The 25,594-nt window shown below is 39.4% G+C and overlaps 1 protein-coding gene across 1 annotated transcript in view; it reads left to right on the top strand.

Moving 5' to 3' along the window:
- TMEM63B (transmembrane protein 63B) overlaps positions 1-24,012 on the top strand; it is a 33,487-nt gene extending 9,475 nt beyond the window's left edge. The window contains exons 5-23 of the mRNA XM_015823691.1: positions 2,078-2,115; positions 4,102-4,244; positions 8,233-8,284; positions 8,454-8,562; positions 8,929-8,999; positions 9,413-9,493; positions 11,460-11,583; positions 12,161-12,294; positions 13,102-13,239; positions 13,500-13,653; positions 15,123-15,229; positions 15,937-16,023; positions 17,645-17,710; positions 18,528-18,690; positions 18,832-18,937; positions 19,505-19,672; positions 21,164-21,279; positions 22,127-22,210; positions 23,845-24,012. Coding sequence (XP_015679177.1) covers positions 2,078-2,115; positions 4,102-4,244; positions 8,233-8,284; positions 8,454-8,562; positions 8,929-8,999; positions 9,413-9,493; positions 11,460-11,583; positions 12,161-12,294; positions 13,102-13,239; positions 13,500-13,653; positions 15,123-15,229; positions 15,937-16,023; positions 17,645-17,710; positions 18,528-18,690; positions 18,832-18,937; positions 19,505-19,672; positions 21,164-21,279; positions 22,127-22,210; positions 23,845-24,009 — 2,106 coding nt within the window. The 3' untranslated portion in view covers positions 24,010-24,012. The remainder of the gene's footprint in view (positions 1-2,077; positions 2,116-4,101; positions 4,245-8,232; positions 8,285-8,453; positions 8,563-8,928; positions 9,000-9,412; positions 9,494-11,459; positions 11,584-12,160; positions 12,295-13,101; positions 13,240-13,499; positions 13,654-15,122; positions 15,230-15,936; positions 16,024-17,644; positions 17,711-18,527; positions 18,691-18,831; positions 18,938-19,504; positions 19,673-21,163; positions 21,280-22,126; positions 22,211-23,844) is intronic.
- The last annotated feature ends 1,582 nt before the right edge of the window (positions 24,013-25,594 follow it).

Raw genomic sequence — 25,594 nt, 5'->3', positions numbered from 1 at the left:
GACCTAGGGTGAATTTTAAATAGGGATAATTTTTAATGATTTTTAATAAGAGACACAGCTACAAATATTTGGTTTTAATTGGCTTTTATTGGGGAAATGTGCTATGTTGTTTTAATATGCTGTGAGCCGCCCTGAGTCCCGTGGGGAGAAGGGCGGCATATAAGTCAATGTATTAAATTAAATTAAATTAAATTAAATCCCTACTATCTCAGTGCAAGAAATACACATCCCCACGAAAACATATGTTAAAGGAAGTAAGAAATCAATAAAATATAGCCAACTAAATAATTTGGAGTGCATAGGTAATAGCAGGGGGTCATATAAACTGGGGATATGCCACATCCATCTCAACTTTAAATAGAGTTGTTCCAATCTTATTGGAAATGTTCCAATTAGGCTAGAGGCATTTGTAGCTTCAAAACACTTGTAGAATAGTTAAAACACTGTAGGAGCTTCCAAAGAGGTCAGGACAGTTATTTCAAGCTTAAAATGGAACATTTTGAGCTTGGAATGTTTTGAGCTTGGGAACATTTTGCATACCACTGGTATAAAGCAAATCACATCCTCCAGAAAAAGAGCATATAAGAAACTAAAGGATAATTATAAATCTACAAAGATAGCCAATATGCAAGAAACTTTGTATTCCTTTCACTATCAGGACATTTTTTTCTCTTAAAATGCTTTTTCATCCTACTTGTTTCACTCTAGTTTCAGTCATAGTAGCTTAATTAGGATGTTCCTGATCCAAGGTAGCATGCCTGTTTGCTGAACAGTGACACTTCCAAGGCAGGGCTTCAGAAGAGACATAAAAGGTCCCACTTCACAGAACAGGCAGAAGGGAGCCACAGCGCAACCAGAACAAACATATTACCTGCATATTGAGTTCAGCCCAGTACTGATTGTTAATAAAGTGTTATAATTACTACATCTACATCTGGATCCAACCCATTACTATCTAAAGGATGACTCCCATAGGCCTGTAAAACTCTACAACTATCTGATACCACTATTGAGAGAAGAGAGGTGATAGAGAAGAGGCAAACGCTGTTGATTGCTTGTTAGCTCATGGAAATGTATTGCTTGTTGAAAATGTCCCATGTCCCTATTGAACAGGAAGAGTTGTCTCTTTCAGTTGTTTTTGAAATTGTATTTTAGCTAACCTCAAGTGAATCCAGAGCTGGTTGAGCAATCCCGCTTTTTTTTCTCCAGCACCTCCATTTTGTTTTTCATCTGTCAATGCTAGTCACTGGAGTTCAATATTAATAGCAGAAAAGATGCATCTGTGCAGTAAGAACTTTCTGTTATTTATTCACCAGAAAACCATCCTGATTTCTGAAACAGTCTAAGGCAATTCTGTTTCTAAATCTGGACAAATAACCCCCCTTTTTTTCTTCTGTACAAACGTGTCCAATTCTCACAGATTGCTAGGACAGGTCCCTGAAGTTTTCTTGGCAAGATTTTTCTGAAGTGGTTTGCCATTACCCCTTCTTCCAGGGCTGAGAGAGAGTGACTGGCCCAAGGTCACCCACCTGGCTTTGTGCTTAAGGCCAGACTAGAATGACCATTACCCAGTTTCTAGCCTGGTGCCGTAACCACTTCACCAAACTGGCTCTCATTCTCAAATTATTTGGGGCCAAAACTTTGGGGCCAGTATCGTTTGCTTATTTTTGGAATTTAGGAAGGATTTTAATGCACATTATCATTGTCTGATCATTTCTGTTGGAAACAGGCTGATATGTTTTTGTACAATTTAAACATGAAATGTAGAAGTTCAACAAAGTGATTTTTTTTTTACAAGATCTTGGGTGATGACAATAATGGATCTTGGATTCTGGCAAGAGAACTAGCTTGTTTTATAATTTAGAATTATTTTAATTGTTATCTGATTGTATAGTGTTCTATGTCCTAGAACTGTTCCAGTCCATTCTTCTATTTTCTTTCTCCCATTTTCAGTTGAGGGGAGAAGCTAGTGGAACACTTTGGTTTCTTATGATTACTTGTATAGACTAGCAGATGTTCTGAAAATGGGGGGAAAAAAGAACTCTGAATAACATGGCCTTGTTTTGCCTCTCCATAGGGTTTTTGCTCCTGGTTGACAGCAATCTTCAGGATAAAGTAAGTTTATCCTATTTCCATGCAGATGTTTCTCCATTCTAGTGACTAAATGCCACCAATATCAATTGCTATTGCTCTTAACACTTGTTATGCTATCAGTATGGTGATAGAAAGTATAGCATTGCCCATATTTATTTATTAATTAAATAAAAGGGAAATGGATCATGGGAAGCCCAGAGCAGGTGGATCTGAGCCTGCACTAGACCTTCCAGGGCGTCCCCAACCTCTAAGGCAGTGGTTCTCAACCTTTTTAATGCCGCGACCCCAACCGGTCGTAAGTCAAGGACTAAACCAGTTGTAAGTCGAGGACTAAACCGGTCGTAAGTCGAGGACTAAACCGGTCATAAGTCGAGGACTACTCAACCGGTTTGTAAGTTGAGGACTTTCCCTGCCCGGGAGTGCCGCGCATGCGTGGTTCCGCCCCCTGCGCCGGCCGAGGCGTAGCTGGCAAGTGGCAGAGACGGGAGCAGGCCGACCACCAGCTGACCCAGCCCAAGGGAGGTAAGGCACCCGCCGGAAAAGGGGGAAAAATGGCAGACAAAAAAAATGGCGGAAAAAAAAATGGTGGACAGCCTTGCTTGGCGACCCCCATGAAATGGTCGATCGACCCCAAATGGGGTCCCGACCCACAGGTTGAGAACCACTGCTCTAAGGCACCCTGTGTTCTACTTAATGGCCTGCAATCACTGAATGACCACATTGGAGAGAACAGGGAAGGAAGTCATTAAGCAAGGTGATCACGTGGGCATCTTCCTTAATGACCCTAACAACTTGCGACCATAATGAGCATACTCCATTACAGTCATTACACAAGGACTACTATATTGCCTTAACAAAGATCTTATGTTCAGAAACTAAACACATTTCTTCAAAGTTATTCTGCAGTCAAGGGGACTTCAGATTCATTGACTCAGGGATGTCTGGTAATGTGTTGTTTCTTTCTAAAAGAACAAAGTGGGTGGGCTTACACCTCCTTTTAATATATAGAAAGTAACAGAAGCCAATTAGCCAATATCTGCTCTATTGAAAGATTCTTTGGTTTTCATTTGAGAGTTATAGAAATTTCAGGGCTCTTAAATTTGTGTGATATAATATTGAAAATAAGAATTCCTCCAAGCATGTCATCGTTTAATTCACTTAAAGTAGTTAGCTTGCAGTTCAGAGAAATAGGAATGATGCATGGAAACTTTATTTCCAGCTCTGTCTACATAATTCTTGATTTTAACTCTTCTGTATGATCCATTACAACAAAGATGATTAGGGGACTGGAGGATAAAACATACAAAGAACAGTTACAGGAACTGGGTTTGTCTAGTCTAGTGAAAAGAAGACTAGGAGAGATGTGATAGCAATGTTCCAGTATTTATGGGGCTGCCACAAAGTACCTGAAAGCAGGATAAGAAGACAGTTAGAACAATTAATCTTTGGAACGACTTGCCTCCAGAAGTTGTGGGTGCTCCAACACTGGAAGTTTTTAAAAAGAGCCTGGACAAACATTTGTCTGAAATGTATAGGATTTCCAGTTTGAACAATGGTTTGGACTAGAAGATCCCCAAGGTCCCTTCCAACTCTGTTATCCTGTTCTACATTTTTACTGTATTCCGCTCTACAATTTTTTTAAAAAGTGAAAGATGTTTTAATGAATGGAAAGGAAAACCAGTGAGCATGATATTCTCCACCCTGGCCCAATCTACTCTACCTTCTCCATTTTCATAGCAGTCACCATCCTCTAACATTGGCCAATCTCCTGAGAGACAGTCAGTCTGAGGAGCCATCTTTCCTGCCTCCAGACTACTGAGAGAAGATAGCCAACTGCTTGCCAGATGTTTAATTATCTACTTCAGAAAGGACAAACTTAAAAGCATATGCCTACTTCTACTAGCAGAAGCTTTCCTTTATTGGTCTGACATTTTGGATGAACATCTTGACTAGTCCCAAGAATCCTGAAGCTATTCCAAATCTTACCCAATTTCTTTTCTTTTCCAGGGATGATGAAATCAGGGATAAGTGTGGGGCAGATGCAGTCCATTACCTCTCCTTCCAGCGGCATATCATTGGGTTGCTAGTTGCCGTAGGTGTCCTATCTGTGGGAATTGTCTTGCCAGTGAATTTCTCAGGGGATCTTCTTGGTAAGTGGAAGGCATTTTGTGTCAGAACTCTGCTGGGGGGAGGTCTCACTCAGCTCTGGGACCTGTGTTTCTACTGTGTGGGTCAAAAGAGCAGAAGTGATTCAGACATATAGGTAGACAGATTTTCCTCTGAAATCTCATCTAGGTTTTATCTAGCCTGAGAAATGCTATCCATGCATCAGCAAGCTTGGAAGAACACCAAGATTTGCAGCTGTAGAAACAACATTTAGGATAACAGCCAAGGAGAACTAAGCATGCTGAGTGGGCAGAGAATGACAACTGACCTGGAAAAGGGGCTGGCTAAACAAGAAAACTCTGCATTGAATTTGTTATGGTACTTGTAAATATTATCTCTTAAGCAAAGAGATAAGAAGGAAAATGTGATAGTTTGCAAGACATGGATGGCCTCTTCCAAGCATTTGTTCATCCTGGTCATTAAGCTGTAGAGCAGGAAGGGTTCTAAAGCTTAGCAAAATGGAAACAAAACATAACCACTGACTTACGTGAATTTTATTTTATTTTTGTAAATATTTTATTAATTTCAAGTTTTACAATCATAAATACTTAATAAACAACTTGGTGTCTGGGTTCCTTTATCATTCAGTGGTATATATTAACTTTCACTCAAAATATCCAATACTACACCATCCAATATTTCCCTGATTCTCTCTTCTTCCAATAATAATCATTTTACCCAACTATGCAAATATAATTCTTACTGCTATTAATACCTATACAATTAAATATAAACATCTTCATCACATGTTTCTAATGTTATACATAGTATCCATAATATCAGTTTATAATATCTTCTCTAGCCAAAACATATCTCAAATGTATTTGCAGTCAAGAGTTCCCTTATTCAATCCATATCCTGTTTTTTTTCTCTTTTTTCAATTTTAATTTCCCATCAGTATTCAAAATAACTTTATCAATTATCATTTTTCTTATAATTAATTACATTTGGGTAACTAAAAGCTTCCTTTATACCGACCCTCTTAGTATTTTCATATTTCCCATCTTATGTTATCCTAGTTACAAATCACATCCTTCTATTTTATAATGGTCCTTTTATTTCTAACAATTGTCTATTCTTTTAATCATATTCAGACATCCATTAGATCAGTGGTTCTCAACCTGTGGGTCGGGACCCCATTTGGGGTCGATCGACCATTTCAAGGGGGTCGCCAAGCAAGGCTGTCCGCCATTTTTTTTGTCTGCCATTTTTTTTGTCCGCCATTTTTTTCCCCTTTTCCGGTGGGTGCCTTACCTCCCTTGGGCTGGGCCAGCTGGTGGTCGGCCTGCTCCGTCTCTGCCGCTTGCCAGCTACACCTTGGCCGGCACAGGGGGCGGAACCACGCATGCGCGGCGCTCCCGGGCAGGGAAAGTCCTCGACTTACGACCAATTGGGTAGTCCTCGACTTACGACCGGTTTAGTCCTCGACTTACGACCGGTTTAGTCCTCAACTTACGATCGGTTTAGTCCTCGACTTACGACCGGTTGGGGTCGCGGCATTAAAAAGGTTGAGAACCACTGCATTAGATGGTATAATACCTCATCTAATTAGTCAGGACCTCTATTTTCTTCAGTCTTACTCTAGCTTTCTTACTTTGCCAAATAACTTTGCAAGTTAGTACATTTAGATCACCAAGTATTTCTTCCTCTGTTTCTGTATATATTATTTGAAATAAAAAATACAATTTAATTAAAATGTTTTTGTAAAAACACTTAATCCATTTATATTTATTAAACAGCCTTCATTTTCTTTTTCCTTCAGTTTCTCTTTTAGTTTCTTGTTCCCCAGTTTTCAGCATTTTTCCTAACACAGCTCTGACATCCATTCTATCAGTTCTTCTTTCTTGTCCTCAAATATGATCTGAAGTCTTAAAAAGTAAAATGTCTTTCCCATTTCCGGTGTTATATCTGGGTCTTCCAAATTTTTATTTATCTGTGACTGTCTGTTGGTTTCTTCTTTTGAATCCTCTATCTTTATGTCAGTTTCCTCTATTTTTTCTTCTGGTTTCTCAGTTGCTAATTCATTCTTTATGGTCATTTTCTGAACATTTTTTGCTTGTAAGTTTAAGTTGGAGAGTTGCTCATTTATGTTATTTAAATTATTTTTAGTCTTCTCATAATTTAAAACAATTGTCTCTTGAATTGATTTCAACATGGAATTTCTTTCTGAAGTCCATTTACATTTTCTTGTTGATTATCCATGTTTCTTTGAAAGAGAAATAGTCTAGAAGCAATTTTCCCACTGTTTCTTAATATTTCTTGATAATTCTTGAAACTAAAAGTCAGTCAATATTTGTCATCCAGGCCGGCCAGTTTAGAATGGTTTATTGCCCCCTTCATACAGATAAAACAGCCTAAGGATTTTTTTTCCCCCTTTTCCCAGCTGCAGTCTGCAAAAGTGAAAGTTTCCAGGAACAACAAAGAGCCTTACCTATGTCCAGGCTTCGTGCCAAATTTTCTTTTAAGCATAATAAATTGTAATGCCAAGGTTCACCACTAGGTGTCGTTAACATCCATCTTCCAGCTTTTAAATCCAAACCTATTTCATCAACTTTCCAAATATCTTTTCGAATATAAAGTCTTAAAAATACTTTTAGTCTCCAAATTTGTCAAAGCTATGTCTCTATATTGAATCTAATTTCCCCCGAAGAAAGTTATTCGCCGCTTCTCTTTTCCTGAGAGAAGGGGGTGAAAATTCCCCTTCTCTCTATTATCTGGGGGATTCTTTGCTTTGGGAGTTCTTTTTTTTCAGGAAAAGGTTTTAAAGTTATAAAGAGAGGATCGTTCTCACCTAGTTCCATCCGTGTTGTTCAGAAGTTGCTAGTTACTGCTTATCTTGGGTTGTCAGTGGCTTCTGGCTGGCCACATAAATGTGGCCAGTCTTTCTTCCTCCAGTTTGAAGGGCTTCCTCCACTCAAACGGAAGGGCTGCCACCCCTCCGCGATTGACGAGGTTCCCCTTCTTCTTCATCGCCTCTCCGGGGCGACTTTAGACCCTTTTTAGGCTCCCCAGCAGAGCAAAATCAGACATGGGAAATGGAGCCACGACGTCTAACCCGGAAGTCTCTGACATGTGAATTTTAAGGATCTCACATTAGGAGACTGTTACACAATATGGAAATCACCCTCCTGGGTAAACCAAAAAGTAAACATGGCTATACAACTATTTCTACGTTGTTGTAAGGACACATGAACAGAATCTTGTAAGTCTGAAAGTAGAATCTTCCTGTTGCCATTCTTAACTGTTTGATCCTTTAGGGTGGTCATTTCTGAGTTTCTTCCTCTGACCGTTAAGCCATTGGGGGCTGCTCATTATCTGATAATTTCTTAGGTAGCATCTTTTCCTTTTGTCCCTCAAGGTCATTCTTACATTTCAATGACACTGAAACCAAATTGTGTTGATATTATGTTTTCTGGAAGTACCTAGCTAAATGTGGAGGTCTTTTGTCTTCCTGTCCTTACTTTACAAGGGATGCTTAAATTGGATTGGATTGAGAACATGCTCTGGCATTATATTTCCCCCCAAATTTTCTTACACAGATACAGCTTACTTAGTGCTTAACTACTTAACTTATTTACTTATCTCTTAACACTTTGCTTTCCTTCACTACTGAAAAAAAGTATCTTTACGAAGGGCAATCTGGATTGGAGGAAGTGTTTTCTCAATAATATTATGAAATGCTTTTAATACTGAAGCAATTTATGGTATTCTGGACTTGAGGCGAACGGGAGAGAATTCCCAGATTGGGAAGTGGCAGCTGGCACAGGCCTAACACTTTCTCGTAGCTGAAGAATCTGTAGATACCTTAAAATAAATATTTGACATTTTACATTATAATGAATTTTTTATTATAAATCATTTGGAGCCTCTAAGATAAAAGCAAACTAAATTTTAAAAAAATTAAGTCAATAATCTAGTTCATTCCTCTCTCTCTCCTCCCTCCCTTCCACCCTGTTTTTTTTTACTATCCAGAAAATAACCCCTACAGTTTTGGCAGAACAACTATTGCTAACCTGAATTCTGGGTGAGTATGATCATTGAAGTGTTTCAAGAGATTCTGTGTGGTCAAGGAAATATTATTCATATCCTTTTAGGAAAAACTTCTCCAGAATTCATATGAGTTGGCCCTTAACCAAATGAGCCGTCCTCTAGCAGTGGTTGAACTCCGCTCTCTTCTTTTAATTTTATGGCAGGAATAACCTCTTATGGCTGCACACTACTTTTGCCTTCTTGTATTTGCTGTTAACTGTGTACAGCATGCGTCGCCACACTTCAAAGATGCGCTACAAGGAGGATGACTTGGTAAGTAAAGTAAAGTAAAAGCAGTAAAGTAAAGTAAAAGCATTTGGGAACAGGCCAGGTCAATGTTAGTTCTCCTTGAGGTTTCTCCTCCCCAAAGGCTTGATGAAGAGGTAGAGACAAAATACCAGATACGCTTTAAAGTAGCTCCTCCTTAAAGGCAGTTTCTTGAAGGTTCTTTCAGCTAAAACATTTAATGAATGGCTCATCAAGAGCCATTGTCACATGACATACATCTGTCCCCCAATGGGGAGGATGTGGGACTTCCTTGAAGAACACTCCATAAAGATGTTCGTTAAGTTTCCAGGAGTTGAGCTTGTTTGGGAAGAAATATTATTTTACTTATTTGTTGCCTCATATCTATTCCAGGTGAAACGGACTCTCTTCATAAATGGCATCTCAAAATATGCGGAACCTGAAAAGATCAAAAAGCATTTTGAGTAAGTCACTCATTCTTCATCCTGTCAGGAAGAAAAAGCTCTATTATTATTTTTTTTAACATAGTCAATTGTTTTTGGATTCCAGCTCTCAGGCTTTCTGACCAGGAAACAGGATGGGGATATTGTGGCTTAATAACATTTAGAAGGTGGCAGATTCCCCACAAATACAATAAAGAGCTGGTTTATATAGAAGTGATTTCTATTCTACATAACAGAAATGAAGGATATGGTTAATCTTGTGTTCCATTTCCAAAAAGTTCCATTTCTTTCCACATCAGAAAGAAAACATTTCAAAGGTGCTGTTCCTTTTCAGGATTAAAAGCACAATTCCAATCATCAGTCAGAATCTTTGAAGTTTTGCATTTTCTTCAGGAACCTAATAAGCCTGTCTGGGCGTCTTTCTTGTTTTGTAGGGAGGCCTATACAAATTGCACAGTGCTGGAAGCACGGCCCTGCTATGATGTAGCCCGGCTGATGTTCCTTGATGCAGAAAGGTACAGAACCTGGAGCTTTCTCAACAACTATTGTCAATTACTGGTGGCTGCAATGAGCCGTGTGATAAAAATCGAGCATAGCTGGATCACATATGTGAGCAGGATGTTTTCTGGGGCTTTATGAGAAACATTAGGATTTATTTTGTTGTTTCAATTACATTAACTCTATGGTGTTTGCTACAGTTTTAATGATTCTCAGCTCAAAGTGATGTAAAATTAAGCCACACATGTTGGATCATAACACAGTATTGTAGTCGGACAAGTTTCTGGTAATGGCACAATAAGGTGTGTGTGTGTGTGTGTGTGTGTGTGTGTGTGTGTGTGTGTGTTGGGAGGGCAATTACACGTGACCCTCAGATTGCCTTATCATGCTAGGAGAACAATTAAATTGCAATGGAGGGGCATTCTGAGAGTTTCAATTTTAATGTATCTGGAAGGTGCCATGTTGTGAAAGTCTTGGCTATTGTTGTCCAAGGTGACACCTGCAGTAAAAAGCATCATCCATTTTTGGTATTCGTAATAATGAATCCTGTAGTTAGGGTGGAGGTTAAGGGTGTTGGTTCTGGTGGACAGCATTACGATATAAAGAGCAAAATACAGCTGGGTGAGTATTGGACAGCAAATAGAGCAGAGAGTTCAACCAGGGATTCCAGTACATGGCTCTAACAGGCAGTGAGAATAATCCTGAGCAACAGGAGGAAAAGCCAAGGCAATGGTCAAATAAGAGAAATCTCAGTCCAAAGCAGGAATATAATGTCTCAGACTTGACCCTCTTTAGTTCTCTTTAGGTAAAGGCAAAGAGGGAGAGGCACATTCAGAGTTGCAAGATTCTGTTACTGTAACCCCTACAATAAAAATAGTTTTAGTATTCATGATTTTGGGGTTCATGTCTGGTTTATCAGAACGGGCTGACAATGACATGTGAAGAACTCTTAATCAAAACCAAGTGATATTGAGAACTTTCTATGAATTATGGACCCAAATTTAGGGACTGTTGAGATCTTGGATGCAACAAAATGGAAGAGTGAATTTCATATATTCTCTGGAACAACGTTGTGCTTACTTAGCTTTCTAGATATAGTGAAGCTTGTCAGCTACCCCTGGAAAGCAGAGTAACAGTAATCTGATGGTCTATAAAGGGTTAATAGGTTTCCCAGTCATTACAGAGATCCAGTAACAAAGTGGGATGTATTCTTTTATGAATTAGTTGGAGAAACTATATCAAAAATAAAATTATATGTAATCAATGAAAACTCAACTCAATAAAATTTAACCGTAAGTCAAATCACTGACCATACCTTAAAACCAGCACAGTACAATAAAAAAGATTAAACCTAATCATAAGATGAGGAATTGGCCTACCTCCACCATATGTAGATACTCCTATTTTGAGTCACCACAACACTCTAATCTAGTTCAAACATTGTTTTCTCAATTGGGAGACTGCTGTGGCATAAACCACTCCTTCCTCTGTTAAATGTCAGTTAATTCACTGAAGTAGGAAGGATTGTTTTCCTTCACATTCCATATTTTTATTTAGTTTTAGAAGTACCCAGGTATTGCTTCATAATAGTTGGATAAAGCTAACATTTAAAAATGTAATGAACTCGATTGTCTAATTCCAGTTCCCAGCACACACAAATTCCTTATTGAACTGGTATGCCAGAAAATTGGCTGCTTTGTGCTATTGCATTCACTTGCTGTAAATGCAGATTGGCAAAAGCTTTCTGATGCTCTGTTTCTACACTGAAGGCTGTACATTAAAGAAAGATGCTAAAGTGCAGGAATTTGTGTTGGCAAACTGGGATTAGCGGGATCATTTTACTGCAACAGAAGTACCTGCAGACAAATACCAATGAAATCTTGCTGTCTCACCACACTTAGCCTGTACATAGCCTACTTTGGCTTGCAATGATCACTGCTACCTGTTCTAAGCTTCCGCTTTTCTTACAATCTTTTGTTTCAGAAAAAAGGCAGAACGTGGAAAAATCTACTTTACCAATTTGCAGACCAAAGAGAATACCCCCACAATGATCAACCCAAAACCCTGTGGCCATCTCTGCTGTTGTGCTATCAAAGGCTGTGAAGAGGTGCAAAGAAGGGCTGGTTAATAACAAGGGACTGGGGGGATAGTGCTAGGAAATAGCATTAAAAAAAGAGAATCCAGAGAAACTCTTTCTCCTGATCTGATGTCACTGTCTGACATTTATTACTTGTGCACCCAAGGAGAAGAATTTGAGATTGGTTACCAGAACCTAGGGCTCTATTTTTGCTAGGGCATCTTCTTGTTTTATGATATTACTGAGAAGCTCCTGGGGATAACATGTATCAATTTCAGTTGCTGATTATTCAGTATATTATAGTTAATGACAGAGAGTTTGTATCTATCTTAATCAAAATGGTCCTTATCAAAATGGATTAGAATCTAATTATTCCATTTTTATTCCCACAACAGACCTAAACTAATGGACAATTATTTGCCCTCTAACATACTTCTACTTAAATGGTTTGCATTTAATGGACTGTGAAATCAAAATATTAAGGTGATCAGTAATTCTCATTTCTTGGGCAGATCACTGAGGAAATGTAATATTGTTATGTGTTGGGCTAATAATGTAGTATGCCTGCTTTGGGATTAAGTCTCTTGCTTTGTGGATATTTATGCAGGTGGAAGCCATTGAGTACTATACCAGCCTGGAGGAGAAGCTGAAAGAGGACTACAAGAAGGAAAAAGAAAACGTCAATGAGAAGCCACTGGGCATGGCATTTGTGACTTTCCATAATGAGGCCATAACCGCTATGTAAGTGTGTGCAGAGATCAGGCTGGAGAAACTTTTCACTTGTAGAAAAGGAGGGAAAACATCAAACTAGACAAGCTAAGATCCTCAATATCTTAGTCCCTGAGATACTCACAAATAAAGAGATGGTCACTAATGAGGTCAAATAGCTAGTCCACAATCTTGGGGTTTTTTATACATTTATTTAGGTTTGATTATTTTTATATTGTTAATGTAGCTATGTTTATACCTCACCCGGAGTCGCACCTATGTAAGCTATATAAATATGCTAAATAAATAAATGAAATGACAAATTCCAAGTGCTGCTGCTTCTGAAAGAAGCATCAGAGAACTTGTCCAACACTCAGTGGAAAACCCATCTTCAGTAGAAATATCTAGTTCCCCCTTAAAAGTATCAGTGCTACTTCATTCTGTAATAGATCATGTGCATTAATTAGTCCAAGCACAACTGGACATAATTGCAATTTCAGGATTCCTCCATATTCTACAATTCAGTTTACACTGGTCTTTAAAACTGTTGCCAGTTTATTTCATTGACTTAAATCTGAGTGGGAGGGAGAAGAAGGAAGGAAGGAAGGAAGGAAGGAAGGAAGGAAGGAAGGAAGGAAGGAGAGAGAGAGGAAGGCTTTTTTTTAACACAACACCTCCAGACTTCATTGTTTTCTGAAGTTCTCCCTTAAAATCATGTTTTTTTCTTTCTGTTCTAATTTCTAACAGAATATTTTAAATTAGTGATATTGCCACATCACAAAAATGTATATAAAGGCCTTTGATCACCTCCTTATCTATTCCCTCTCCACTTTCTTCCAGAATCCTTAAAGACTTCAATGCTTGCAAGTGCCAGGGCTGCAAATGTCGTGGGGAGCCCAAGGCTTCTTCCTGCAGCGAGTCTCTCCACATTTCAAACTGGGCAGTCTCTTATGCACCTGACCCTCAAAACATCTACTGGTAAGTTGGCCTAAAAAGGGGAACTCAATAAGTCTTTGTGCTTCTGATAGGTATGTGAGAGCGCCAGTAAGAGGGATCCTTTAGAAGGGGCTCAGCCTCATTGGTAATATTATCAGTGAACAAGCTAGATTTTAAAAGTGGAATTCAGCAATAAAGAGGGTGGCCAGGATATCATCCTAAAATGCAGTCCCACCTTCCACAATTGGCATTGGATTCTTCCACACTTAAAAGAGGTTCTTTGTGTTGTCTCTCTCCTCCAGGGAGCATCTCTCAATACGTGGCTTCTTCTGGTGGTTCCGCTGCCTGATCATCAATGTGGTGCTCTTCATCTTGCTGTTCTTTCTCACCACACCTGCCATTATCATCACCACAATGGACAAGTTCAATGTCACTAAGCCTGTCGAATACCTGAATGTAAGATCTTGACCATATGAGGCTTACAATGAAGATCTTCCCTTGTCCTGCTAAGTTTAGGGCAAAAACAACATACCTGTTTCAGCATAGTTCAGGCACACACACACACACACAAAATCCCCAACCCTTTCTGTAGACTTGAGTCTGATTGTTCAGTATGTGGCTTTTGAAAGTAAAACTGAGGAAGAGCCTGCCAGAAGTCACTTTGCAATTGCAACCAGTGAAATGGCAAGGATAAGTAAGGGAATCTGTATTGTTAGCAATGATAATCAGAGTTAAAGGATTGCAGGAGTTGTTCTTGGCTGATATGTTAGAGTTAGCTGATGGGTCATAAATATAATTCCACTAATGGTTTTTAAATTGTTCCTGAACTCAGTTTGGTTTTTTTATTTTCCAAATATCAATGAGAAATAGACTCAAGCTGGTTTAGCAAGCACATTAGTGCTTAAAGCATATATGAGGCTTGAAGGTTAAAGGGTACATGACAACATAGTTCCATTTGAATACACACAGACAGACACACACATCGTGGATTCTCTGGTACAGCCCTTCCTCACCTAATATATTTCAAATGATCTGGGCTAAATTCCATGATCCCTAGCCAGTACTGACAAAGTCAGACTCATGTAAAGGGTATCTCTTTGGGGCAGCTGCATTAAGGGCGTTTCAGTGGATAACATTGTCCTTCAATTGCTGGAGTTTAAATAATTTAAAGTGGGCTTCGGAATTCTGCCAGGTCCTCTAGACTGAATCTACTTTGCATTTATGGCCATTAAAATCACAAAACTGTAAAAGATCCAAACATTTTATTGGCTTGCAGAACAGATATATTGACTTTCTCCTTTTTCTGAAAAAAATAATAATCATGTGTCTGAATTTAGATCTTCATCTGTTTGGTTCTATAGCTCTGAAGTGCAATTTATATAAGTAAGCATAGTTCAAATGTAGAGTGGTATCCTAAAATAGGAGATGCCCTCATATTTTTCCAATAGACAAATATAGGAATTGTTCTGATCCATACTAGATTGGTACAAATAAATGCATTCTATCCTTCCATTGTAACTTGGGAGAATAGGTGCTGTTGGAACCCATTCTGGGTCCTTGCATCTGATTTTAGAAGGCAAATATAAGATACTATATTCTATCAGAAAATTTGAATACCTTGTGTGTAAAAAATAGAATATGGTTTCAATGTGCATACAGAAATCTCTTCATATTTATATGGAATAAATTTGTCACCCAAATTTGGGGTTCTTAGATATTTTATGTCTCAGGATTTCTGCTTGCATACTGTGAGAGGGGAGCTAAGACTTACAAAGCTATTCTGTATCTCCTGATTTCTCCTTTTAAACTGGGACTGTGTGGCTATGAATTGCACTGTGGAAAAATTCCATCTAGAAATGTAATATTCTATGTTCTTCTACAAGTTGCTTGGAACAGGTGAATTATTGTTTTATCTTTTTTGCCAGAACCCTATCATCACCCAATTCTTCCCTACTCTATTACTGTGGTGCTTCTCTGCTTTGCTTCCTACAATTGTGTATTATTCAGCATTCTTTGAAGCTCATTGGACTAGGTAAGATGGGAAATAAAATTGAAGTTATTCAGAATTTAACTCTTGCTTATAATTTTTCTTCCTTGCAACCAGAGAATTATACCCTGAATTATTTTTTAATTTAATTTTTTTTTGTGGACTTTTACGTTGTGTATAACCTCTGAAAATAAATTTAAGAGAGGCGGTCAACTTCGGTTTTACTATTGGGGTAAATAACAAGATAATCTTGTAATAAGGGTTCCTTCTGGACATATTTTGAAAAAAGAAAAAAATACAATTGATCTACATGTTGAAACATGGTTTGTTGCAATGCTGTGTTCAATCTATAGCTGCAAACTCAAAATGGAGAGTTTTAGATATGAAATAAATATATTCGATAATAAGTTTGGTTCACAAGAAGTCTTTTGTACATGAGTATTATTCATCTCTTCATATCACTCTAAGATAACTTGAAACAGCTCTGTATCAATATTATTAGTCTTCCAGAAATATCTTTTCTTTAGGATTTACTTCTTAAGGATCTTGCTCTGTTAATTATCATCATTATAATGCATACTTATGTGCTGCTGTTTCAGTGTTTTATTCTTTGTGCATTGCATAATGATATAGAATAATTAGTAGTACATAAATAAATTTTGCACTTCACCACCATGTGGCTTTTATTTCTCAAAAGCTACTGGAAGTAACCATATGCCCTATAAATCTACTAATATTCTTTATGCCACTAGGTCTGGAGAGAACAGGACAACCATGCACAAGTGTTACACTTTCCTCATCTTCATGGTCTTGTTGCTGCCATCACTGGGCCTGAGCAGGTAAATACTAGGATATTGAACAGCAAACAATTTACTCAATTTTACCTATACTGCTGCTGTCCAGTTTTGTTTTGATCTGAAGAGGTAAAACTGAAAAAAGAGCCATGATGGTGCAGTGGTTAGAATGCAGTATCGCAGGCTAATTCTGCCAACTTCCAGCAGTTCGATCTTAACCGGCTCAAGGTTAAGAAGATCCTTCCGAGGTTGGTAAAATGAGGACCCAGATTGTTGGGGCTAATACTCTGACTCTATAAACCTCCTAAAGAGTCCTGTAAAGCAATATGAAGCTGTATATAAGTCTAAGTGCTATTGCTGTTGTTAAAAAAAGTAGCAGAAGATACTTTATAATGTTTCCAGTGTTGCAGTGGTCACTGGTTCATGACTTTTGTATCACATCAATTAATTATGTCAGCCAGATAGACAAAATAAAAAAAACAGAGGAGATGAGCTACTGTTACTTTATTGTAAGGCTATATTAAGATAATCTTGGTAATCTGAAAGTACAAATTTCAAGCTTTACACAAGCCTGAGAAGTTTTGGAAGGTACCTTCTAAGCCTCTTTCTCTGCGTGCTATGCAGCTGAGGGATGTAGCTCTATTATCTATCTGATTCTTCCCTAGGCATCATTTTTTGTCCCATTTCTCAATGTCTCCCTCACATATTGTTACAAGTATGGTTGCTATCTCTAGAGATAATTCCTCTCCTGTGATTAACATTTCTTGTTAATCTACCTGTGATAAATTCATTCCAATTCTTTATATGCTAATTTCCAGTACATTATTCCAAATGTGAAATGTCAAAAGTGCTTTCAAATTATCTGAGGCTAGTATAACTTGCCAACAATATGCTGACTCTGCAAACTGCTTATAGAGGATTGTAAAGCACCATGAAGTGATATATAAGTCTAAATACTATTGCCCACCCCACTCCAGCTAACCACATCTGAATTTCTATATTGGTGTTCTCATTAGTAATCAGCATACACCAAGGAAACTTTGTTTTGAATAACTTTTTTCTGGAATATCCCAAATCCTTTTTCTGAGCAAGTGATATAGAAAAGAGAAAAACTAACTGACCCAAATCAACTTAAACATCAGGAGGAACTACTTTTTCCAAAGTTGACAATATTTTGGCTTATCAGGAAAGGCAGGCTGCTAAATGAAAAGCAGTCAAAATATCTGATAATTTGCATAAAAGGAGGGTAGCAGATTCCCTGCAATCTCATAGTGGCACCCGTTAAATGTGGATGTAATTTTGATGATCCTGCTTTTACACTGGGTGGAGGCCAACTATTTGAGGCATAACAGAGTTAAGGAAGAAATACAGTGATTAGGTGGGTTTTAGCTCCGGAGTGTCCTAGACAAGATAGTCCTCCTTCAAAGTGAGAGAAGCCAGAGCTTTGACTAGTTTTCCTAGATGTTTTCCTAATTCACTGAACTGTAAGAAAGAGGAGAAGGTACAGCATGATCAGACTTGTGAAACTTTGTTACACCTATTTTAATAATAATAATAATAATAATAATAATAATAATAATAATAATAATAATAATAATAATAATAATAATAATAATAATTTTCTGTTGATAATTACATTGCACTCTTTCTATATTTCTCTTCCTAGTTTGGATGTGTTTTTCCGCTGGCTCTTTGATAAAAAGTTCTTGGCTGAAGCTGCCGTAAGATTTGAGTAAGTCTTAAACTGTTTTAAGAATACAATACAATAATAATAATAATAATAATTGTAATATTTGCTCTTTTCACATCCTGCTTTCCTCAGGAAGCATCTTCCAGGACAGCCAGTTTATCTTAAGCATTCAGACAAGGAGGAACAGTTGTTATGGAATACCATACACTCATTTTATGAGATTTTATGTGACTTCCTCAGCTCCCTTCTCTGGAAGGAGTAACTTGTCTATTTTTACAGAGTGCGTCTTGTGTAGCACTTTTATTAATAGTGACCACCATGGAGAAAATACCTAATCAACTTCATCCTAGGTGGAACATATCAGGGCAGCCAAATCTCCCCAATATCTTATTACAAATCTCACTTTCCCTCTCTTTTTTTTTTAACTATCCCATGCAACTCATACTTTTTTCATGATTTCAGTAGCTATTTTTCCTTAAACTGTTGGAGGGTGTATTCTGGGTATAAACTATCTATGGGAAGTTAAGATGGTTCTGTAAACAGAGGTGTTTCCACAAATGCTGAAGAACAAAACAAAATTACTATATTCAAATACATGGCAACATACATACTGTAATTCCAGGAGCTTTAGATATAAATAGCTTTGTAGTAGCCAGTTAGGTAATGGACAGCTAGAAAACAACATAGCAAGATTTTAAATTTGCCAAGAGGTTTCCATGAGTGGTTTGTTATTCCCTTTGTTATTAAGGATGATTTTTTTCAGTTTCCCAGGCTGGGCTACACTCATACAATTCTTGATGATCTCCCTGATTAATATAACTTTTTCCAAGTCAGCCAAGTTGCCTCTCTGTTTTTCCAGATGCGTTTTCTTACCAGACAATGGGGCCTTTTTTGTGAACTATGTAATAGCTTCTGCATTCATCGGAAATGCCATGGATTTGCTGCGCATCCCTGGTTTGCTTATGTACATGATTCGGCTTTGTCTTGCCCGCTCAGCCGCTGAACGCAGGAATGTCAAAAGGGTAAGTAAGTCAGGCAAGGAAGGGAAGAGCAATGCCTGTTAGGCATCCGAAGGCTGAGGTAAGTGTAAAGTGGTTGTCACTTTACAGAAAATCTTCACTTTTTTTTTCATGTGCTGATAGGAATTCTGTTTTCTTTTTTAGCATCAAGCTTATGAATTCCAGTTTGGAGCTGCTTATGCCTGGATGATGTGTGTCTTCACTGTGGTTATGACTTACAGCATCACGTGCCCCATCATTGTTCCCTTTGGTAGGTATTATCACATCCCCTTGGCTTTCTTGTAGCTAGTAGCATATTGACAAGTAGGTGTATGAATAGCCACATTCGTCTTCATCATGGATCATTAATGAAATTTTGGATCTGGGTTATCTCTTCAGTTGCTTTCTCCTAGTAGAATTTGCTTATCTAGTAAGAACCAGTAGAGAGAGATTGCTGTGGGAATTGATTCAATATCGCAAGGATGAGGCTTCTTAACTCTGTCTGGAGCAGAGTGTGCCAAGAAAACAAGGTGGATAGCCCCATCCCTTCTTGTGACCTGCAAGATATTATGATCTGGAACTTCAGGAGGGTCTCTGGGGATGGAGTGGTTGTAAAAGGGCAATCTGAGGAAGTGGCATCATAATAGCGTGTGAGTGGGGAGGGGAGGGGAGTTCCATGTTTTTAATCTAATTGTTATATTTATGCAATGGTAATCTGTTTCAAGTTGATTTTAATCGGAATGTAAATAAAATAAAGAAAATGCATTGATTTCTTCTACCTTCTAAAGAAAGGGAAGAATCCAACTACGGTAATACATTATTTTCTCTCCTCTTTTAGGTCTGATGTATATGTTACTGAAGCACTTGGTGGACAGATACAACCTCTATTATGCTTACCTACCAGCCAAGTTGGACAAGAAGATTCATTCAGGGGCTGTGAATCAGGTGGTGGCAGCACCCATTCTATGCCTCTTTTGGCTCCTTTTCTTCTCTACTGTGCGCACAGGTGAGACAAAATTTACAGGAACTAGATTTTGTGGGGTTTAGGTTTTTTATGTCCACCATGGTTTCTAACCCACATAGTACAAGCAACATGGTGAGCAGCTATACCAGCAGTGTAAATAGAGCCACCTTCTGATCTTCACAAAGAGCAATTGAAGGAGCAAATTGATTCCATTATTTAGTGTCTTCTCTCACCTGGTGTCTTTTAAATGTCTTCGATCAACTTGCAGCAGACAGCTTGAACTACAAGTTGTAATACAGGTATCCTTCAGAGGGTCAGAAATGACTGGGCTGAGAAAGGCAAAGCTACATTTTGGAATTGGGACATCTAAAGAAACGAGGATGAGAAGAGGAATTATCTGAACTCAAACATTATTGTAGCATGTTAGTGCAAATCATAGGCTCAATTGATTTATCCTCAATCAAGCCAACATGGCAATTGGGTTAGGGCAAATCTTCTCCAAAGAATTAGGGATCCATAAGTTACCATATTTACCATTTGAGAAACAATTATTTTTATTTTCCCCACATTTTCTAGGTCTATGTCCCAGGTTATCTTCAGATGTTGTTAGGCCCCAATGGTGCTCAGAGTGTCTTCAACCATGTCCTAGAGTTTTCCTCTGTTATAGAATCTAATGTTTGAAATTTTGCAAAATAAAAGCAAAAGTAGAGAAGATTCAACTGCAGCTATTGCTGATATTCCTTCATCCTTTTCTCTTGGAATGCTACCACCACTTTGTTCCAGTTATACTGAGCTTTAGGAGATGAAGTAAAACAACCTCTATTATGCTTACCTACCAGCCAAGTTGGACAAGAAGATTCATTCAGGGGCTGTGAATCAGGTGGTGGCAGCACCCATTCTATGCCCATTCTAGTCCCGTTGGGAGAAGGGCGGGATATAAATCAAAATAAATAAATAAATAAATAAATAAATAAATAAATAAATAAATAAATAAATAAATACAGTATCACTTCTGATAGTATTAAAAGCCAACATAGAACATAGAATAACAGAATTGAAAGGGACCTTGGAGGTCATCCAATCCAATTCCCTGCGCAAGCAGGAGAGTCTAAACCATTTCAGACAAGTTGTTTCTCTGCTTGATTAGTTTCCATCCATTGGTTCTTTTCTTGCCTTCCGGTGCTTTGGTAAATAGTTTGCCCCTTTCATCTTTGTAACACCCCCATAGTTCCTGCATTGTTAATGGAGTCCTCTGCAGGTTTGCTGTAGAATTGCTGTTAGATTTTGTGGATTAGAAAAGATAATTTGGGGGAGGGGGGAGGGATTCCATGGCTTATTGAGTGGTAGGAGTTTATGAACAGGAGAAACAGGAATGCCTAACTGAAATGAAATGTACTTCCTGTAGCAGGGAACAGCAAATTTCCCCTAATGTTTAGGCCATACCTGCTATGAGAGAAGGTTGAAGTAAAGTCATGAGAAGGGCAAATCAGATTTGTGTTAGGTAGCTTGACTGTTGTTATCTGCTTTCTATAGGATTCTTGGCTCTCACGTCCATGTTTACTTTCGTGGTTCTTGTCATCACTATTGTGATCTGCCTATGTCATGTCTGCTTTGGACACTTCAAATACCTCAGTGCTCACAATTATAAGGTAACACATACTAAATACTAAAATACGTTCAGGGGAGGGATTTGAAATCAAGGAAGATGTGTGAAATGCCTCAACTTTGTATGCAATTTTTATTTTTTAATTGCATGTTTGTTTTTATGGTCCGTTCTGTTAAGTCTCCCAGAATTATTTGCTTAAGATATAAATAAAGGAGAGAAGCATTTCTTGTACACCCTCTACCTTGAACTTTCACTGAAGTTCAGAGGGAAAAAATGTAGGCTTGCAGTTTTCTGTTTTTGCCATCTTTATGCCCAGCTGGAAAAGTACTAGACGTTCTGTCCCTGCTGTTTGCACTTGCTAGAAAAAGAGAAAGACTTGCTGTTTCCACTGGGAAATTAAGAGTCTTTTCATGTACAGCCTAGAAGGTGCACTTCTCAGGCTTCTTACCGGGCAGGAAGGAAAAGCAGTGATGGGTTAGCTGTGCATGTGAAGATTGAACAATCCCTGTAGAGAATAATTTTGGCACATGAACCTCCTACATGGTTCTTTCATTATAGCAGCATGCAGGAAGAAACTAGAAAGAATGAATGCTAAATAGTCCAGAGTAGATGGCGGGAGATAGAGTGGAAAGAGATTTTTCTATTTATTATATCAATTTATATAGCCATCCATCTTGCACTCTGGACAATGAATATAGAATTAAAAAAGCAACATAGCAGCAAGCGAAAAACACACTCACAATAATAGCGCAATCATAAAATCCTGGCACCTGAGGACACTCTCACCCAACTCATATAAAGACAGTCACATGTATCCAGTCTGCAGACTACAGACTTGAGGAATGAGAACTGGGGTTGCTGTTGTTTCATGGCACACTGTTGTCTTCCAGATTGACCACACAGAGGCAGATGCTGTGGATGGAAGAGAGAATGGGCGGCCTGCTGCCAGTCAACCTCCGGCCCCTAAATCAGCTGTGAGTCTCCAGCTCCTCCGCTTGCCCTCTGCCTCGCCAGATGTTCTGTGTCCTCTTATGTCTGACTTTGGGGAGGAGGGAGAGTCATTTACAGATTACCTTTCAGGTTCCCCCCTGGTTGGCTACACACAGGCAGCATCAAAGGAGCATGGGCAGGAAACAGGCTTTATTACTGGCCCTGTCTGAAATGATGGACCTGCAAACCTCAGTTTTTGCCCCCATCCCAGTGCTGTTTGTTCACTTTCGGGCCTTTGTCTCTCAGCTGGACAATGAAACTAGACTGGTCAGTGCCCCCCTTCCTCTTTTGCTTTGTGGCTCTAACACATTGGCATGTGCTCTTAAGTGCTGCAGAAAGAGCTGAGGCCATCATTTCCCAGGGCAAAGGGGTTTTAAGTGGAATGAGAATTTGGATGCCTGAATTAACCAGAACAAAAACTGCTCTGGAAATGTGAAGGGTTCCAGTCATGCCATGCAGAGTATTACGTATGTACTCTAATGTGGCTCCCAGAAGCTTGGAAAAATCTTCCAAATAACAGCTTTATTTTATATAACTTGAAGTAGGTTGGTTGGTTTGACTAAACATAAGGAAAATATGAGAGAGGAGATTACTGTAACTGATCATTTCCATCGTCATCCATTTTTTCATAGTACTTGTTTTGTAAAATCCTTTCAAATCTTCCATGCTGATCCAGAACCCCAGGTGCACTCTAGTAAATATACAGAGCTTCTGTCCTTGTCAGTTTCCCAGTTCTAAAAGCAAAGGAAAAACAGCTTTTGCATCATACTTTGTCTTGAAAAGTGTCCCGTTAGTCCTATTAACTGCCAGAGGACAAGGATGCTTCTCTCTCTTTGCTGTGGCCTGTTGAGAGTGAGAGGCATGAAGTTTCACTGACAAGGAACTAGGAGATGTTGCAGAAGCGGATCAAACCATGGCAAGTGAAGCAAGCTTTGAATGGCTGCCACAATATCAAAGTGTGGGGATGTTCCTGCTTTTGATGAAGGTTCCTTCACAAAGATTTCTGAATGAGCAGAAATTACTTCCGTAGGAAATACTTCCTATTTTGGTGGCTTTTTCATTGATTTGCTTAAAAAAAAAAAAAAGGACCCAAAGCAAAAAGCCGTTATACAGAAGCACAAGGCAAGAAAACTTTGGAGCAAGCTGGGTTGTCATGTAGCTTTTTTTTACTACTGGATGTCTCGGAAGAGAATATGTGACCTTCCAGATGTCAATTGAACTACAGTTCCCAGCATCCTTTATATTTTGCAATGCTGGGGGGGGGCATTGTAGTTCAGCCATACCTGGAGAGCCATAAGATTCCTCAGCCTTGAGTTATAGTCATCTTTAAAGAAAAGTGAGGTCATCCTTAATGAGAAGTCAAGTGTGACATCTCAGGCACAATTGGAAACGTCATCTAGTATTTATACCATAAGCTCTGGTGTCGTGTAGTCCTTCCTCTCCCCCCCTCCCCGCCCATGCTAAAGAAAACCATTATGTAGGGTTCTTTTTGATGCCAGCATGATTGCTCTCAAGCTTCCATCCGCATGGCACAGCCATCATAGTTTGCCTCCAGGTTTCCCATCCAGGCAGAAAGCTAACGGGTCCTTCCCTCTTCCCCTTTCTGTCCACTCCACAGAAATACATTGCCCAGGTGCTACAGGATTCTCCACCAGACGGTGACATGGCTGAGTCTGAAGAACAGGGCTCCCAGGACGAGGATCTCATCAACCCCAATGGCATTAATGACACAGATTTCCAATCGTGTGAGGACAGCCTGATAGAAAACGAAGTCCATCATTAGGGATTGTGGGAAAGCACGAGGGGGCAGGGGAGTCCTGAGGGTTGACACGGCTGCTGTGCGTTGTATGTATATGTGTGAGTGAATGAGCAATAGAGGGAAAGTCCAAGCAAGGGGAAGAAGAGCAGCACATGCTCAGCACCAACCAACCATCACCACCTCCCATTCACTTGGCTGTTGCATTATTGCTCATTCCAGGGTGGGGCGAAACCATTTGACCTCCATTCTCTGTCTTTCCTATCATTCCTCCTTCTCCCTCTCCCCCTCCTTCTGCCTCCTCCTCACGCCCCATCGAGGGTAGGAGCAGAAAGTCTCTTGATAAGTTACCTGCCATTCCCGCTTTCTGAAGCCCTACAAGTCCAAGATGGAGTCAAAGGGATGACTTTGCTACTTCATGGTGTCAAGGAGAGGAACTGAAGCAAGGACATCAGAAGCCTGGGTGTTTCTAATGGCAAGAATCTATTCTGGCAGAGACTTCATCCTGCCCTGGACTGCTACCCTCCTCTAGAACTCTCTAGTCTCAGATACTAATAATGAATTAGGTTCCAATGAGGACTGAGCTTTAATCAAGGTACTGAATTTCTAAGCTAAGAATATGGGTGGCTTTGAACCTGGCAGGAACCAGTGGTTCCAGCCAAGCGGAGCTGTTTTTAATTGTGTATAAATTTCCTACTTGCTTGTGCATCAGCAAGCATCTTATCTCAGATGGCCAAGATGCAACCCTATGATAACCTCGGTCTTGGTCACTTGTTCTCTCCAAGGCTGGCTTGTAAATAAGCTATCAAGAGCAAGAGGGATTGAATGGAAGAGGCCATCTGCTGCCATGAACACTACCCAATGAAGGCCGCAAATGGAGAATGTTGTCTAACAGCAGGTATCCATGAACAACTCCTAGTAACCCCTGTAGCTCCCGGGGGGAAGTGCCTGTTTCAGGGTGAGAAAAGGTACAAGGGATTTGCCAGGAGAGGGTTCAGCAGGATAAGCAGCCCCTCCCAAGTATCTATTCCCACATTGCTTCCACCCTGAATGTGAAACAAGGCACTGTGATTTATTTGGGTTCTGCAGCAACTTTGCACATTTGTTTTACCTTCAAAATTGACTAAAACCCTGCTCTCTTGTCCTAATTTCCCAGAAGGGAGAGGAAGAGAAAGGGGTTGGTTTTCTAAATCTGTAACTGGAAAAGGTTTCCACTGAATCCCCAGGATTGTAAGGTTTCCCAGCTCATCCATTTGCACCTCAGACCCTTCTTGCATGAGGCTGCCTGTGTATTCCCTAAGAGGCAGCTTGGCTGCTTCACCAATCCCACAGCCTTGCATGGAACTCTTAAGGCAGAGGTAGGCAACCTTGGCTCTTTTATGACTCGTGGACTTCAACTCCCAGAATTCCTGAGCCAGCATGGCTCAGCTTGGAAACTTCTCTTTCCCCCTCAGCATGGCTGGCTCAGGAATTCTGGGAGTTGAAGTCCACGAGTCATAAAAGAGCCAAGGTTGCCTACCCCTGTCTTAAGGAGCCGCCTGACGACTCAAGGGTTGCCATCTCTTGACCTGCTTCCCAGGTGGGAATTCAGCTGCTGGGCCTTTTCCTTCAA

The sequence above is a fragment of the Protobothrops mucrosquamatus genome, unplaced genomic scaffold (assembly GCF_001527695.2).
Source record: "Protobothrops mucrosquamatus isolate PMUCROS unplaced genomic scaffold, P.Mucros_1.0 scaffold1951, whole genome shotgun sequence".
Lineage (NCBI taxonomy): Eukaryota > Metazoa > Chordata > Lepidosauria > Squamata > Viperidae > Protobothrops > Protobothrops mucrosquamatus.
Note: the sequence above shows the minus strand (reverse complement) of the source record. Positions and strands in the feature narration are given on the sequence as shown.